The sequence below is a fragment of the Sinocyclocheilus grahami genome, unplaced genomic scaffold (genome assembly GCF_001515645.1).
Source record: "Sinocyclocheilus grahami isolate Dianchi unplaced genomic scaffold, SAMN03320097.WGS_v1.1 scaffold180.1, whole genome shotgun sequence".
Taxonomy (NCBI): Eukaryota; Metazoa; Chordata; class Actinopteri; order Cypriniformes; family Cyprinidae; genus Sinocyclocheilus; species Sinocyclocheilus grahami.
Window position 1 is genome coordinate 705,182 of NW_015505359.1, and position 16,939 is coordinate 722,120.

Here is a 16,939-nt window from a genome sequence, read left to right on the forward strand (position 1 = left end):
TGTGTGTGTGTGTGTGTGTGTATATATATATATATATATATATATATATATATATAGACAGTCTTTATAAGTAATATACAGGCCACAAATTAAAATTAGATTTTTTTTACCTTATCAGCATGATTAAAACCATTGGCTTTGGGAAGGCCATTCTGGGATTTGTGAGCAGGTCCTGATCCATTTTCATGCACATGTAATTCTGAAAAGCCATTAGATCCATTTGTCTTCGGGGTAAGCTGAGGCAGTGAACTGGAATTGTGGGACTGGGTGTCATCCTTTACCCCATTCCCATTGGTTATCTTGGGAGCAAGATAAGGCTTAACTGATCGATTCTCCAAGGCTCCAGCCTCTTGGTCGGATTCCTCAGATGACTCCTGACTATAAGGAACCAAGAAAGAAGCTCCAGTGTGAGTTCCATTGACCTGCGGGAAGCCTGAGGTTGACACTGAGGTGCTGGAAGATGTGGGCTGAGGGTGAGAGGCTGAAGATAAAGAGCAGTTAGGGCTTGACTGGGTCTGAGTAGGTTTCACAGGCTTGCCCTGACCAATGAGAAAAGTCAACTTCGGCCTCTTGGATGAGTCAGGAATACCCATGGGCTGAACAAGTGAAGTAGAAGAGCATGCGGATGCAGAAGAGGATGTATGAGATAGGCCAGAGCCTAATTTGGTCACACCACAGAAACTTCTGTTGGGTTTGGAACCACCATGGTATTCCTTTGAAGAACCATTCCCATTTATGTATGACGAGTTCTACAAAGTACACAGAGTGACCAGGTAAAGAAAAGCAAACCTAGCTTACCTTTAGGGCTAATTTGCCAAATCATTGTAATTTTTTTGATTGTGTTATTGTATTGCAGTACCTTCAGCATATGAGGTGGCAGCTGAGGGCCAATGAAAGATGTGGAGGTGTACTGAGGCCCATTCATCTTGATTGGAATGGATGGTCGAGGAGACGACTGGCCTGGAGTACGATTCATCTGGCTAAAATCACTTCCATTTTTCGCATCAGGTGACCTGAATTAAAATAAGCGTTTTACTGATGAGACTCAGCCTTAGCCCCAGAAACACAATTATCCATTTAAGTCATGGGAAGTGAATTAAGACCTTTACCTGATGTAGAACAGCAAGTAAGCCTGCTGATTAAGCACTGTTCTTAAATCGCTGAGAGATACCGAGGAGTCATTCATCTGAAACCACTGCCCGTTGCTAGCCTGAAATAGAGGATTGTATTACTTATACATATGTTATGTTGTAAGCACATAATAAAAGAGGATGCAGGTCTGTACTTAATGACTTACCTTAATGTAGCAGTAATAGTGTCCAGCATGGCAACTGAAGCCAGAATGAACTAGCACAGCATATAGAGCATAGATTTGTGGCTCCTCATGAGACTGAGACATGAATGAGCGCAAATCTAGATACTCTGTGTATCTCACATCCTGTGAAGTATTAAGAATGATCATATTTAAGGTTGCCAAATTAAAGCATTAACTGATGGCATTTAATACATTTACAGTTATGAGTTTTATGCAGTGTACCTTTGTAATTTTTCCTCCATTAAAGTTGGTAAACCGCTTCAGCGAGATGGTGAGAACATTAGAACTGCGATGAATGGTGAATCTCTTTGATGCGGTAACCATTTTCTTACATCTGCAAAGACAAAAGAAGATTACTACAGGGTTCCTACACATTTTCCATTTCAAAATTCAAATTTAAAAAATGCTTCTACAAACAAAGTTTCATCTGCAGATATGGTCTTGTTTAGGGATCTGATGGACATCTGACTGCTAAGTAGTGATTGTGTTTTCCAGCAATGTTTGCACCCTTAATTTACAGAGAAAAGAAGGTCAGGGACAAATCTGTTGATGGAAAAATCTTCTTCTTTCTATGTGCATTTTTCTTTTTTTCTACTTGTTACTTTGCACTTTTTGTTTGAAAATGTTTATTTACTATTTAAGGTATCTAGTTTTTTAAGGTATCTAATATTTTGATACTTAATTTCCATGATCTAAATATTCTTAAAAATGTAAAGTTTGTTGTCATTTGGAAGTGTGTAGTAAGTGTAAATTATATTTAAATCTGTCTTAAGCGATGTTTGTGTTCCTGTGTAAAAAATGCTTCTACAAAAAAAATATATAAAAATTCATCTGCAGATATGGTCTTGTTTAGGGATCTGACGGACATCTGACTGCCAAGTAATGACTGTGTTTTCCAGCAATAGTGTGCACCCTTAATTTACAGAGAAAAGAAGGTCAGGGAAAGATCTTTCAAAAAAGTTCTTTGTGCATTTGTGTTTTTTTGTTCTTGTTACCTTGCACTTTTTGTTAGAAAATATTTACTAATTTTTTCAAGTATCTAATATTTTGATACTTAATTTCCATGATCTAAATATTCTTAAAAATTAAAAGTTTGTTGTCATTTGGAAGTGTGTAGGCCTTCTTGCACACTAAATTGAAGGTCACTGCCTCTTGCGGCATACGCTCCTCCCACTTTGAGGTCTGCAGGCTACAGTGCAATATACTTGGAAAGATGAAGCGGTGTACACCGGGGGGGGTCAGGGTAAATGGTTGATGCTGTAGTTACGGGGTTTCATTTTTTTCTTTTGCAAGCAATATTCAGTGTCCTCCACTGATACACTAGTACAGTTAGCAAATATGAGCCCAACGGACTGTGAAAAATGTCTTCACGGTTTATCCTGTTTTTTTTATTTAAAATGGTCACAAAAATCACAAGTAAATAAATGAAAATAACTTAAAAACTATATTTTAAAAATATATATTTGTGCTACAATTATTGGCACTCCTTCCTTTAATAATTTGTTGAACCTTTTTGTAAAGATAGCAGTGTTGTCTTCTTGAACACATGGCAAGGGATGCCATCATTCCTCCATACAGAATCTCAATCACTAAACGGACCATTTTGCATATATATTAATAAAGCATCCCAATATTGGCGGAGGGCTCTGCAGAAAAACGAGTTTTTTCCCCTCCTCGTGTATTTAGGGAGCCGTCTTGCATTAGTAGCGAAAAGATTAAACATTTGCATGTTATTGCGTTGCAAGCACTATGCACTCTAATCTTGCAATTAATATGATTTGTGCAGTTTTATATTAAGCCGCTTTCAGTATGTTTTGTCCACAAGCCTAACTGCTCTTGGGTATCGAGACAAATAAATGACCATTACAGCCTGATTTGCTGGAAGAAAATTACATTTAAATCTGTCTTAAGCGATGTTTGTGTTCCTGTGTAAAAAATGCTTCTACAAAAAAAATATATAAAAATTCATCTGCAGATATGGTCTTGTTTAGGGATCTGACGGACATCTGACTGCCAAGTAATGACTGTGTTTTCCAGCAATAGTGTGCACCCTTAATTTACAGAGAAAAGAAGGTCAGGGAAAGATCTTTCAAAAAAGTTCTTTGTGCATTTGTGTTTTTTTGTTCTTGTTACCTTGCACTTTTTGTTAGAAAATATTTACTAATTTTTTCAAGTATCTAATATTTTGATACTTAATTTCCATGATCTAAATATTCTTAAAAATTAAAAGTTTGTTGTCATTTGGAAGTGTGTAGGCCTTCTTGCACTATTATGCTGTTACATTACAATTATATATTCAGTGGCATAAAATGGTCTTTAAAATTACAATAATATCACTTATCGCAATTATTTCTATATCGCACAACAAAAAGGTGTTATCGTGCCAGGCCTACCACTCAGTCAATGCTTGTGTTTATACTGGCCACACGGCCCAGAACTCATGCTTATCACATCGGTCACATCACATTTCCTAACTGGGTGTCTACACCGGACACGAGTGGTGCAGTTTTGTGTGACAAAATACAATAGAACCCATTATAATAGTGATGCTGTCTCTACACTGGATGCGGCGCGACATGACAAATCCCGACAGTAAATGGATGCCTCATTCGTCGTTCTATTTATGACGTACTGACACAAGGTACAAATTATTTTCAGTGGTCACTTTGTCGTGTCCAGTGTAGACATGGTGTGTCAGCATAGTTTGTCAGTACAGTCAGTAACGTAGCAGATTGAAAAGTTAGTATCTTTCTACAGTCCAATAGACGGCAGTGCAGTGGTGGCTTGAGTCTGTTGAATGGTGATTTAATGCTACTTTGTCACCTAATTGGAGAGACTCAATGCTCTAAAGTAAATAAACAATGTCCCCGTCTTTTACTCTCACAATGAGCTTATCATATTCGTTTGCTACATTAGTACGACCCAATGATTTCCGCGATGTGGAAAACACAGATGGAATCGCGGAATCCAGTCATAAAAAATGGAATTTACTGTATAAGGCGGAATTTCATGGAATTTGTCTCATTTTTGATGAATAAATAAAAAACAGGTCAGTACACATAAATCAAATCGCGATATAGACTAGTGTCTGTGAATATTAAACTGCAAAAAACTATTTTAAATACGAATCCTCATGTTCTGCATGTTCATTTGATTACCAGAAAATACACAACACACTATTTGTGAAAAAAATATTCATTATTATTTATTCATTTTAGAGGTTTACATTTGGAAAAGCTGTGCTTCCTGCATAAACCTGCCCCTGTTGGTTTGGCAGTAGCTTGCTTGCCCTACACAGTTACCTTGTTTATTTTCTTAATTTAAGTTTAAGTTATTTATAATAAGTGAAGTTTACTGTTAAGTGCACTGATGTCAGACTAATTTTGAATAATAAAGTTTATTGTTAAATTGTTAAATACCCTGCTTCCATTACATAGGCCTCTTTGTCACAAAGTGACACACAAGTGTTTGATCACCACATTTGAGTTATTGCAAAAAATGTGTTTATGCATATATATTCTGTTTATGTATATACTGTATTCTATATACAGTACCAGTCAAAAGTTTGGACATTTCCTAACTGGGTGTCTACACCGGACACGAGTGGTGCAGTTTTGTGTGACAAAATACAATAGAACCCATTATAATAGTGATGCTGTCTCTACACTGGATGCGGCGCGACATGACAAATCCCGACAGTAAATGGATGCCTCATTCGTCGTTCTATTTATGACGTACTGACACAAGGTACAAATTATTTTCAGTGGTCACTTTGTCGTGTCCAGTGTAGACATGGTGTGTCAGCATAGTTTGTCAGTACAGTCAGTAACGTAGCAGATTGAAAAGTTAGTATCTTTCTACAGTCCAATAGACGGCAGTGCAGTGGTGGCTTGAGTCTGTTGAATGGTGATTTAATGCTACTTTGTCACCTAATTGGAGAGACTCAATGCTCTAAAGTAAATAAACAATGTCCCCGTCTTTTACTCTCACAATGAGCTTATCATATTCGTTTGCTACATTAGTACGACCCAATGATTTCCGCGATGTGGAAAACACAGATGGAATCGCGGAATCCAGTCATAAAAAATGGAATTTACTGTATAAGGCGGAATTTCATGGAATTTGTCTCATTTTTGATGAATAAATAAAAAACAGGTCAGTACACATAAATCAAATCGCGATATAGACTAGTGTCTGTGAATATTAAACTGCAAAAAACTATTTTAAATACGAATCCTCATGTTCTGCATGTTCATTTGATTACCAGAAAATACACAACACAGAATTTGTGAAAAAATATGATTCATTATTATTAGTTATTCATTTTAGATGTTTGCATTTGGAAAAGCTGTGCTTCCTGCATAAACCTGCCCCTGTTGGTTTGGCAGTAGCTTGCTTGCCCTACACAGTTACCTTGTTTATTTTCTTAATTCGAGTTACATATATTTTGTTCTATTTGTGTTTTTTAAGTTATTTATAATAAGAGAAGTTTACTGTTAAGTGCACTGATGTCAGACTAATTTTGAATAATAAAGTTTGTTAAATTGTTAAATACTCTGCTTCCATTACATAGGCCTATTTGTCACCAAGTGACACACAAGTGTTTGATCACCACATTTGAGTTATTGCAAAAAATGTGTTTATGCATATATATTCTGTTTATGTATATACTGTATTCTATATACAGTACCAGTCAAAAGTTTGGACACAAATGGGAAGTGTCTCCAAACTTTTGACTATACTGTACGGTTATATAGCCTACACAAAGAATATCAGCCGAATATCGATATCGGTCTTTTTTACTCCCTAATATCGGCATCGGCATCGGCCCCCAAAAAACCCATATCGGTCGGGATCTAGATTTCTGGCCCATATTTAACATAAATGGTTCATACAGAACAATTTTCAGCTTTATATTTGGTATATATTACAGTCATCTATAAATATTTTTATTTTTTCATGTTTTTTTTTCATTGATATTCTTGAAGTGATAGAAACATACAAGTGAACATACAGACACCTTACAAAAAAAAAACTTTTGCATGCACACAAGACACATTTTGTGCCCTCGAGAAACTATTCACATGTGCATGGGAATTTTTTTGCATGCTTACACAATTTCTAGTTTTATATAACCCATTTCCTTTGTGCATCACTGCCATCTTGCTATAAATAAAGCAAAAGCATGGATGAACATGAATTAATAGAGATCTACTTGCTCAAAGTTTGGCTTTCCATATAGTAGTACCTCTAATATCAAGGCCTAATGTCCAATTTAGCCTCTGCGACGGCAGAAAAAACATGACACGAAATGGACTGATGGCATAATATGGCTGTGTGCATTGACCTATTTACCAAGTTAAAGGGTCGATAAAAAAAAAAAAAAAGTGTTCAAAATGTGGCTTAGGGCAGTATGTCATATTTCAAGGCTTTAGGTCTCTTTAACGCATATTCTGTGGCGGCCAAAAAACTGGTGTAATGGTTTCTCGTGCGCACATAAAAGTCTGTATATATATTTTTTTTTCCAAAGGTCTTTGAGGCTATGTAATATGGTGCTAAGGATATTCTTGAGAAGAAACCCAAAATGCTCAATGAAAAAGTGCACCTTGCACCAAGCGCACCAGTCGTGTTTGACAATCACTAAACAGCTGCCACTTCTTGTATGATAAACTTATTTTCATTAAATTCTTAAATTTCTATTATAAAAAACTAAATACGGGCAAAATGCAAATATTTTTCCATACTTCGCTTTTTTCCCCATACTTTTCCAAACCCCATAGGAACCCGGTTACTATAAGCTTGAGTGAAAGTGAAAATATAAAAATAAAAACATTTCACGTAAACAAATTATTTAGTCTCTAAATGCACTATTCCATTATGAAAAAAACTAAAGTCATAAAATAGGATACAACTAAAAGAAGGCCCTTGTCAAGAGTGGGCAATGCATGAATTCAAATGCATGGTAACTGTACAAGCAAAAATTTAATTTGGGTAATATAATGATGTGGTGTTAATATGTACAGAAAACTTACTTGGAGCATTTATAAGCATTGTCCCCATCAAGTTGCTCAGGCTTAACAAATTGCTCAAATGCCTTACTGAGAGTCTGAGCCGTCTGCAAATAAACATAAAAAAAAATCACTATTGTAACCTCGCTAAAAAAATGACTTGCTTTAACTGTAAGATAAATTTGTCAAGAAACCTTTCAGTCACCTTTATCTCCAGTGAAATATCCAGGTATGGGTCAAAAGTATCCGAGACTGCTTTGCAATTCAAACATTTGACTGTGAAAAAAAATGCATTGGGATCAGCATTTGTAGACATTCTAAACTCTTTTGGGGTTAGACAACACATGTCAGGACCTACTCATTATCATAATCATACATTAGATTTAATACGATCACATAATACTATCTCAGATCATTATCTAGTCTAGTGTATACTCCATATAGCTAAATCTGCAAATTCAACTCCTTGTTACAAATATGGTAGAACCATCGCTTCTACAACAAAAGACTGCTTTGTAAATAATCTTCCAGATTTGTCTCAGTTCCTCAGTATATCCAATAGCTCAGAAAAACTTAATGGTGTAACAAACTATTGACTTAATGGTAACAGAAACTATTGACTCTCTCTTTTCTAGCACTTTAGACACGGTCGCTCCTTTACCCTTAAAGAAGATTAAGGAAAACAGTCACACCATGGTTTAACGAGCACACTCGCACCCTAAAGAGAGCAGCCTGGAAGATGGAGCGCTGCTGGAAGAAAACAAAACTAGAGGTATTTTGTATTGCACGGAGGGAAAGTTCTTCTACATACAGAAATGCCTTAAAACTGCTAGATCTGCTTACTTTTCGTCTCTTTTAGAAGAAAACAAACACAAACCCAATTTATTCAATACAGCGGCTAAATTAACAATAATTTAGGTGGAGACATTTCCCAACAGCATAGCAGTAATGACTTTATGAACTTCCAATATACTATTAGAGATAAAATAATAACCATGCAGCTGTCAGCTACAATATTTCATCAGACAGTACACCCTGAGGAACAATTCCACTCATTCTCTGCTATAGGACAGGAAGAAGTGTATAAACTTGTAAAATCATCTACAATTCCACTCATTCTCTGCTATAGGACAGGAAGAAGTGTATAAACTTGTAAAATCACCTAAACCAACAACATGCATGTTAGATCCTATACCATCTAAGATACTAAAAGAGGTTCTTCCAAAAGTCATAGATCCTCTTCTGAATATCACTAATTCCATGTCATATCATTAGGATATGTCCTAAACACCTACAAACTGACTGTTATTAGGCCTCATTAAAAAAAACACAACTTGATCCTGGAGAATTAGTTAATTACAGACCGATCTCAAATCTCCCTTTTCTGTTAAAGATACTAGAAAAGGTAGTCTCCTCACAACTATGTTCTTCTTAGAGAGAAATGGTATCTGTTAGGATTTCCAGTCAGGATTTAGACTGTATCATTGTACAGACTGCTCTCATCAGAGTTACAAATGACCTGCTCTTATCATCCAATCATGGTTGTATCTCTCTATTAGTGCTACTGAATCTTAGCACTACTTTCGACACTATCGACCACAACATTCTTTTGAATTGACTAGAAAATTATGTTGGCATTAGTTGAATTGCATTGGCATGGTTCAAATCATACTTATCCTGACCGTCATCAAATCATATCATTGAATAAAGAAGTATCATATCGTTCACACTTGTGCAGTATGGAGTACCACAACAACCCTCTACGAACACCTTGGCAATTGAATCGTCATTGGCTAGTACATTTTTTAGTTTACTCGGCCAGACTGAGATTAATTTTATATATATAATTAATGTTTGTAACATGGCACAGTTTTTTTATATCTGAAAGTACACTCAACATCAGTCAGTCAAGCATTATAATATGATAATCAATGGCCGAAATGGATTAATCTACCGATATATTTTTTTTAAATGGACACTGTACAAAAACAAATAAAAAAAGTGCTGAATCATACTTTGTAAATTAATATTAAATACTAATTATATATTGATCATTAAAGTTAGTTCACTAACTAATGTTAACAGAAGCAACTTCAACATTTTAAAATGTATTAGTAGATGTTTCAATTGACACACTCTAACTAGGTGGCCATCTTTAAATATCTACACAAAGGCCATATCATTGAAATTACATACATATGGATATTGTATGTATACTCTTGCACTTTAATTGCTTCTATTCTGGAACACTTGTTGATTATCTAATCAAAATAACAAAACATGGCAGTCACACACTGGGCAAAAAGCACAGCAGCAGACAACTTGCAGACATCACACACACCGGATGCGTCGCCTTCAATTCAAGCGGTGGCCTAAATCAGTTATTTAGGGTGCGTTCACACTTATAGTTCGGTTCTCTTGGTTCGTTTGGTCTGGACCAAAAAAGAAAACGATACATTTGGTCCTGGTCCGCTTAGCTTTCACACTGGCATTTTTGACAGCGAACCTAAAGATACCGAACCTAAAGGCATAGTGATACGTTCACAACCTGATTAGTCTGGTTGAATGACATGTATTTCGCGACAGAACTCAGCGAACACCCTAAACAAAAGCTGTATTCGACTTAAAGCGGCGCTGCACAGACCAAACGGTATGACATCAAAGTACCCATTCACCGATCAGTCTGCTCAGCGCCGGTGGACTAAGCGCACTCATTGCTGCGTGTACTTATGATTTTATTTTCACCACCTGCGAACTCACGAAGACCTCATAAAAGGCACTTTACCTCCTCGTTGCTCCACGTTTGCCCTCTGCTCATTTTGTTTTGAATACACCGCTCATTCCACGTCGTCAAATCATGTTGCATAGCGTCGCATCTTGTCATTACTTCCTGTTTTTGGTTCATTTAGAACCGGACCGAGACCCATTCGTTGCAAAAGCGAAACTACTTTGTTTGGCCTTCCAAAAGAGGACACGACTAATAATCAGTGGTTAAGTATAATCAAAGTTGAACTTACATTAATTTTACATAGCTTTCTAAACATGCGGCTCTCGTGCGAGACGCGAGTGCAACGGTGATAGATGTCCCTCTAGAAAATGCGATAAATATGCGTTCTGTGTGAACGGCTTGGTTTCAGTTTTGATGTAAACAATATCTTCCCCGCATTGATTGTTCTCTTTTTCTGCAATATTTTGAATGAACATAGCAGCGCCGCATCCAGTGGGTTCAAATGGACAGGCTAACAAAAGCATTAAAATGCAACGACACTTACATCGTCATCGCATTTCGTGTGCCACTGATAAGGCTGCCTGACGCACACCTAAAATTAGAATGCAACATTTTTGCATTCGAATGTGAATTTTTATTTTAAATTTGACGAATATTCTAAATTCAAATTTTTTTTGACAGCCATAGTGCGCAGTGTCGTGTCAAAACAAACAGCACGTGTGGTCAGTGATTCCGCCTCTAGAGGTCACTCTCGTACTGTATAATGACAGCTGAGCTTCTCAGTTACTCCAGCAACGGACGCAACCCGGAAAAACTATCGGCATGGCCATGGGTTTTTGCCCATAGCCGATAGTTCCAGAAATCAACTATCAGTGCCGATTAATTGGCAAAACCGATACATCGGTCGACCTCCAACTAGGCCCGTTGCTTTTCACGCTTTACATGCTATCCATGGGAGATACCATCAGGAAACATGGTGTTTAGGTAGCTTTCACTGTTATGCTGATGGCACTCAACTCTATATTTCTTGACGGCCCAATGAAACACATCAATTCGCAAATCTAACAGAACGCATAGCTGATATAAAAAAAATGGGATGACTAGTAATTTCCTACTACTAAATTCTGAAAAAACAGGTGTTAATTATCGGACCAAAAAACTCTGCATGTAATAATCTAGAACACTGTCTAACACTTGATGGCTTTTCCATCTTAAAAATATATCTAAATTACGACCTATGCTCTCAATGTTAAATGCAGAAATGCTAATTAATGCGTTCATGACCTCAAGGTTAGATTATTGTAATGCTTTATTGGGTGGTTGCTCTGCATGCTTAATAAACTCCAGCTGGTCCAAAATGCAGCAGCTAGAGTTCTTACTAGAACCGGGAAGAATGACCATATTAGCCCGGTTCTGTCAACACTGCACTGGCTCCCTATTAAACATCATCTACATTTTAAAATCTTGCTAATTACTTATAAAGCCCTGAATGGTTTAGCTCCTCAGTACTTGAATGAGCTCTTATCGCATTATAGTAATTCGCTTCCGCTGCGATCTCAAAACTCTGGCCATTTGATAATACCTACAATATCAAAATCAACTGCAGTTCCTTTTCCTGTTTAGTGCCCAAACTTTGGAACAATATACCTAGCATTGTTCGGGAGGCAGACACACTCTGTCAGTTTAAATCTCATTAAAGACCCATCTCTTTAACCTGGCATACACATTATCATATTTCACACTATCATATTTCTATAATTCAAATCCATTAAAGGATTTTTAGGCTGCATTAATTCGGTCAACTGGAACCGGGAAAATTTTCTATAACACCCGATGTACTTGTTACATCATAAGAAGAATGGCATCTACGTGAATATTAGTCTGTTTTATTCTTCCAAGGTCACCGTAGCCACCCAGATCCAGTCCGTATCCAGATCAGATGGTCACTGCAGTCACCTGGATCCAGTCCGTAACCAGTCCAGAGGGTGGATCAGCACCTAGAGACGACCTCTACAGCCCTGTCAGCGGAGACCATGTCAACTAGACGAACCCTAGAGACAGATCCCCTGTGAAGACTTCGTCAGCCATCGGCACAAGACCACGAGAACCAGATGAGTCCTCTGGTTGGAGCCTGGAATTAAACCACACCATGCTGGTTTCGTCTGGCCAGAAGAGAACTGGCCCCCCGACTGAGCCTGGTTTCTACCAAGGTTAGTTTTCTCCATTTCTGTCACCGATGGAGTTTTGGATCCTTGCCACTGTCGCCTTTGGCTTGCTTAGTTGGGGACACAATTTCTGGCAACACTGTTGACTTGACTGCACAGACACTATTGGAAGAAAACTGAACTGAGCTGGAAGATGACATCACTGAATCAACAATTAACTGACTTTAACTGATAAACTGACTGTTTTCTATTGTGCTCTTGCATTATCAGCACACGTTTTTCCTGTTTAACACTGTAAAGCTGCTTTGACACTATCTGTATTGTATAAAGTACTATATAAATAAAGGTGACTTGACTTGAAAAAGAAATGTGCATTAACATTGTACCAACAGATGTATCTGGAGCATAGATTAAATATTCCATCATTGCACAAATTCTATAAAGCATACATAGAAAATGAATCAAACTTCTAGACACTAAATTTAAAGGTGTCTATTTATAGACTATTTTTGCAACATGTTATTCAGAAAGAATAAGATTAACCTTAAACCAAATCAAAACAAACTAAAATCTGATGACCTACCTCTGGATCTCAGATAACCCCCAAATATCTGATGTACAAAAGTGGTTGCCTGAGTTTGCCTGTCCAATCTGACAATAAATGACAATAATTCAGTATTAGACTGGATATAAGCATACAGTCATTACAGTTAATGCACTGATGAATGAGGAAATTCTTACTTCATGCCTTATAATGCTAGTAAACTGGCAAACAAAATTGCATTGTGTGAACTCACTTGTTTCCAGGCAGGCAGGACTTTTGCATAGCATCCACTGTGTACCTCAAGAACTCATGGGCATCTTCTTGACTTCCAAATCTGAAATGCTTTCCAATCCCTGAGGATAAGAACAAAAGATCAGTGGACTAGGTTATAAATAACGGACATCCTGAACCATTCCTTATCCCTTAAATTAAAAGCACTGTGGCTGTGCTGCTTGTTTTTATATGAACTAAGTTTTAACCTTAATAATTATTTTGTCAAAACCCTCAACTCCTATCTAGCACCATATCTGTAGTTGTACCAACTTTTTATGTAGCACTTGAGTGTTATATTAAAAGTTTAGTAAATTGTAATTTTGTCACATGATTTCAAAGAAAACGTTACATCTTAAACTGAGCACTCACGTTTTAGCTCATTAAGCACACTGATAGGCTTAAAGACGTTTCCAGAGTTGGCGAATACTTGGATGATGTGATTTTGCATGGTACACATCATGCAAAACCCAGGCTCATGACCTGCATGTAAAGAGGAAGAATGTACAGCATTAGAGAAAAGGCATGCCAAGCATATATACAATGTTGCAAAATCTTGCACACGCACATGTTTTGGAATGCTCTCTGGTCAGCATGTAGTTGGCAAGGGGAGCTGTGTAGGTCAGACACTGCAGGGTAGAGTTTAGGAAACATGTGTTGCCCAGGTTATGGAGACCTGCTCCAACGCGGTGGCCCTGGTTCCATTTCAAGCAAAGCCGCTCTGGGGAAAACAGGACTTTTTGAGGAAGAGCAATGCCATCCCCACTGGTCATGACCACTGCATGGTCCAAAAAAACAAAGAGACATATATTACACAATCAATACAACATAACCTATTGTTGTACTTTAAAAGTGGTGATACAAAAAGCACTTGCCTTGCTCTCGGGGCCTTTCGACTTGGAGTGCTGTGTTATTACTACTATTCAGAGTCACTCCAATGGTCGGGGCCGTACAGGCAGCCTTGGCCCTTGAAATCTCAGTGGCAGAAGGGCCAACACTCCTCGAACTACTGCTCTCCATGTCTCTGGAGGAGAAAGGTGTCAGGGAGCTGGAGTGCTTGCACCGCACTGACTCCAGGTCAGGTGTCTCTGGAGGTTTGTCAACTATGGTCATTATTCATTTTCTGTGGAAAAGCAGACGTGTGTCAACTCGATCATTTTTGACAAAGCAGCCAGATTTTTCATTGGCATGTGAAGTGGTTTTAAAGCCACAGGTTCGGGTTAAACTGGTCAGGTGTCAAATGCAACAGGTAGCTGAGAGGAAAGCAAAAACTCTCTAGCACAAAGTTGCTTTGCTCCTCAAAGGTAAAGATGTCTAGTGTAAACTGCTTCTGACCTTCCCTTACTCTAATAAAATATATAGTTTAAACAAACAGATATATTCATCAAACAATGTCCTAACAAATTATTTAAACAGGCCAGAACAATAAAACATACATAAATCATTGTTCATGTTACAGCACAGGGCCAGTGTAAACAACACTAATATATGCTAATTATACCACTTAATAAATGTGTGTTACTATGTAATATATGATTGCAATAACGTTTTTGGCTCAGTTTAAGTCTCGGTCATTTGTTTATTTAATAAAAAAATACTGCATTTCGGTACATTAAATAAATAGTATTTCTTCCAGCCATTCAAAAGTTTAAAGTCTAACGTTATATTTGTCAACCTAAAAACTACATGCCTTCATAAAAACATTTAGTCGCATAACTTCGTAACAAGTAAATACAGTGCAAAAAGACTAAAACCACTAATACAGCATCAAAGAAGATAACGAGTTAAATGCCTAAGACATCGCGCTAAAGTGAAAGTACAACAAATACTAGTGAATGTTGAACCCCAAACACACTTAGTCGATTCTTACTACGCAAAACAACATCTACAATTGTACGAATTTCTTTCCTTGTTAACGGCCAACCAAGATTTGATCGAATAAGCTTAACATGCGTTGATGTATTAACGCCGGTGTGTTGATCTACTGAGCTGCGCGCGCCAGCATGGGCCCGTGGCCTCCTCGGCTACTACATGATAGCAATAGTTTACCGTAAACTCTCATATCAACACGTTCCACCTCAGCTAAATGTGTGTACCTTTGATTACGTCGTCAGACTCTGACACTCAAAACACAGTTTAACAACTGCAGTGGCGGTTCCGTGTGTGATTTTGCATGAGGAAATGATCCTGTAGTACACACCGTCTCCGCACGTCCGCCAACTGTTATCTGGTGTGCTCGGCTAAAGGCTTCGCGTGCGAGATAGGCCTCTGCCGCACGTTCTTTATACACTAAATACTACGGGTAAATGTATTTGTAGTGGTAATAAATGTATGCAAAATACTTGTCAGTGAAATTTCAGTGGATAGCCACCTTTCTTGTTGGCGCCAGAAGTTCAGACTGATTTAAAGACCGCGGTATTGTACGTTAGCTACAAACGCCATGGTAACGGCGAAACGTAACAATACAGATGGAACATGATGGCATAAACATGGTCACGCACTTCCAGAAGCCTGTCTGTGAATAAATATGATGATATATGTGGTGTCTCTCACAAAAACATAAACAATATAACAGTACTACATGAAATGACCCAAATTTCGAATTTAATCGTTAACAGGTAAAAACGAGGGGCACGGTATTTAAAATTCACCGGTGCCTTGGTCGAGAAGGCAACGCCGCCGAAAGACTCATTGCGAAACCCGGTGTTTTCAATTTCGTGCCACGCAATAAACGCAACCACACAACACGCGCTCTCCAAAAAATCACCATCTGCAATCATATGTGGTATTTAAATCAAATAATGCACATACCTGTAAATTTATGATTAATTTAAATGAGTTCATCCATTCTAAAATCCAAAGAGCGTCCGGCGGTGAACAATGACGTAGTTTCCCCACGGGTCCATCCGGGTTCTTTCGTAATGTCAGCCAACCCAGTGTCGTGTGGATGTGGCCTTATTGAACGCGACCGTCAAGGCAGTGAATATCTTTGTTGCGATCAACTCGTCGAGAATAAGTTTCCGTGGCTAAATTCAGAGGAGTAGTGTTTCGTACACATTTATATTACTGTAGAGGCGTTTTATAGTGGGTAATGGGTATTAGTGGATCGTACGGTAGGTTGTGGCATCTCATTATCCACCATGAATGGTTTTTCTTATGTAAATCTCACCGTGTTATTTCTAAGTTAAAGTTTAAATTGTTCAGTATGATATATTGCATCATTATCATGAATATTAAAAATACCCCAAGGTCATTGATAAGGCTACAAAAGTTATTTTGAAATAACACTGGAATGCATTAATAATTAAGTAAAAAAATGTCATATGGGGTCATATGATGCGATTTCAAGTTTTCCTTTCTCTTTGGAGTGTTACAAGCTGATTGTGCATAGATAAGATCCCTAAAGTTGCAAAGACTAAAGTCTCAAAACCAAAGAGATATTCTTTATCAAAGTTAAGACTCTGCCACGCCCCCCTAAAACGGCTCGTTCTAACACGCCCCCACATATCTACCTCACTATGTGGAAATATTAGCATAATGCAGCCCAAATGTGCACGCAAAGAAAGAAGGCATGGTTTCAGTAACCGCAGTTAGTGTTGAAGCAGCCATGTCAGAGAGACGCTGTGTGTTTCTAGGCGAAAGTAAAAGCACTTTATTTGGCCTTCTGAAAGTAGATGCATTTAGGAATCTTTAAGATCACTTACAACAGAACAGCAATGCATTTTATGGACCACCATTTCGTGAACCTAGGAGAGAAGGTAATTCTGACTTTCTATGACAATCTGGCGCTTCTGAATCATCTACTGTTTTGTTATTAGTTTAAGTATTTGCTATTGACTGTTCAAATGTGGAGTTTTGCGCATCGTGTGTGTGCGTGTGTGAGAGAGAGAGAGAGAGAGAGAGAGAGAG

General features: G+C 37.8%; 1 protein-coding gene across 2 annotated transcripts in view; it reads right to left on the reverse strand.

Moving 5' to 3' along the window:
- Positions 1 to 16,308, reverse strand: part of usp42 (ubiquitin specific peptidase 42) — a 23,513-nt gene extending 7,205 nt beyond the window's left edge. Inside the window, exons 1-13 of one of the 2 annotated variants that reach the window (XM_016284129.1) lie at positions 15,842 to 16,308; positions 13,906 to 14,153; positions 13,599 to 13,808; positions 13,403 to 13,513; positions 13,014 to 13,113; positions 12,800 to 12,867; positions 7,529 to 7,599; positions 7,348 to 7,430; positions 1,538 to 1,649; positions 1,298 to 1,438; positions 1,110 to 1,210; positions 860 to 1,013; positions 111 to 749 (exon numbers count right to left, since the gene is read on the reverse strand). In XM_016284129.1, coding sequence (XP_016139615.1) covers positions 111 to 749; positions 860 to 1,013; positions 1,110 to 1,210; positions 1,298 to 1,438; positions 1,538 to 1,649; positions 7,348 to 7,430; positions 7,529 to 7,599; positions 12,800 to 12,867; positions 13,014 to 13,113; positions 13,403 to 13,513; positions 13,599 to 13,808; positions 13,906 to 14,143 — 2,028 coding nt within the window. In that variant the 5' untranslated portion in view covers positions 14,144 to 14,153; positions 15,842 to 16,308. Of the gene's footprint in view, positions 1 to 110; positions 750 to 859; positions 1,014 to 1,109; positions 1,211 to 1,297; positions 1,439 to 1,537; positions 1,650 to 7,347; positions 7,431 to 7,528; positions 7,600 to 12,799; positions 12,868 to 13,013; positions 13,114 to 13,402; positions 13,514 to 13,598; positions 13,809 to 13,905; positions 14,154 to 15,126; positions 15,251 to 15,841 lie in introns of those variants that run through there. The other variant, XM_016284130.1, reaches the window with a different exon arrangement.
- Positions 16,309 to 16,939: the final 631 nt, after the last annotated feature.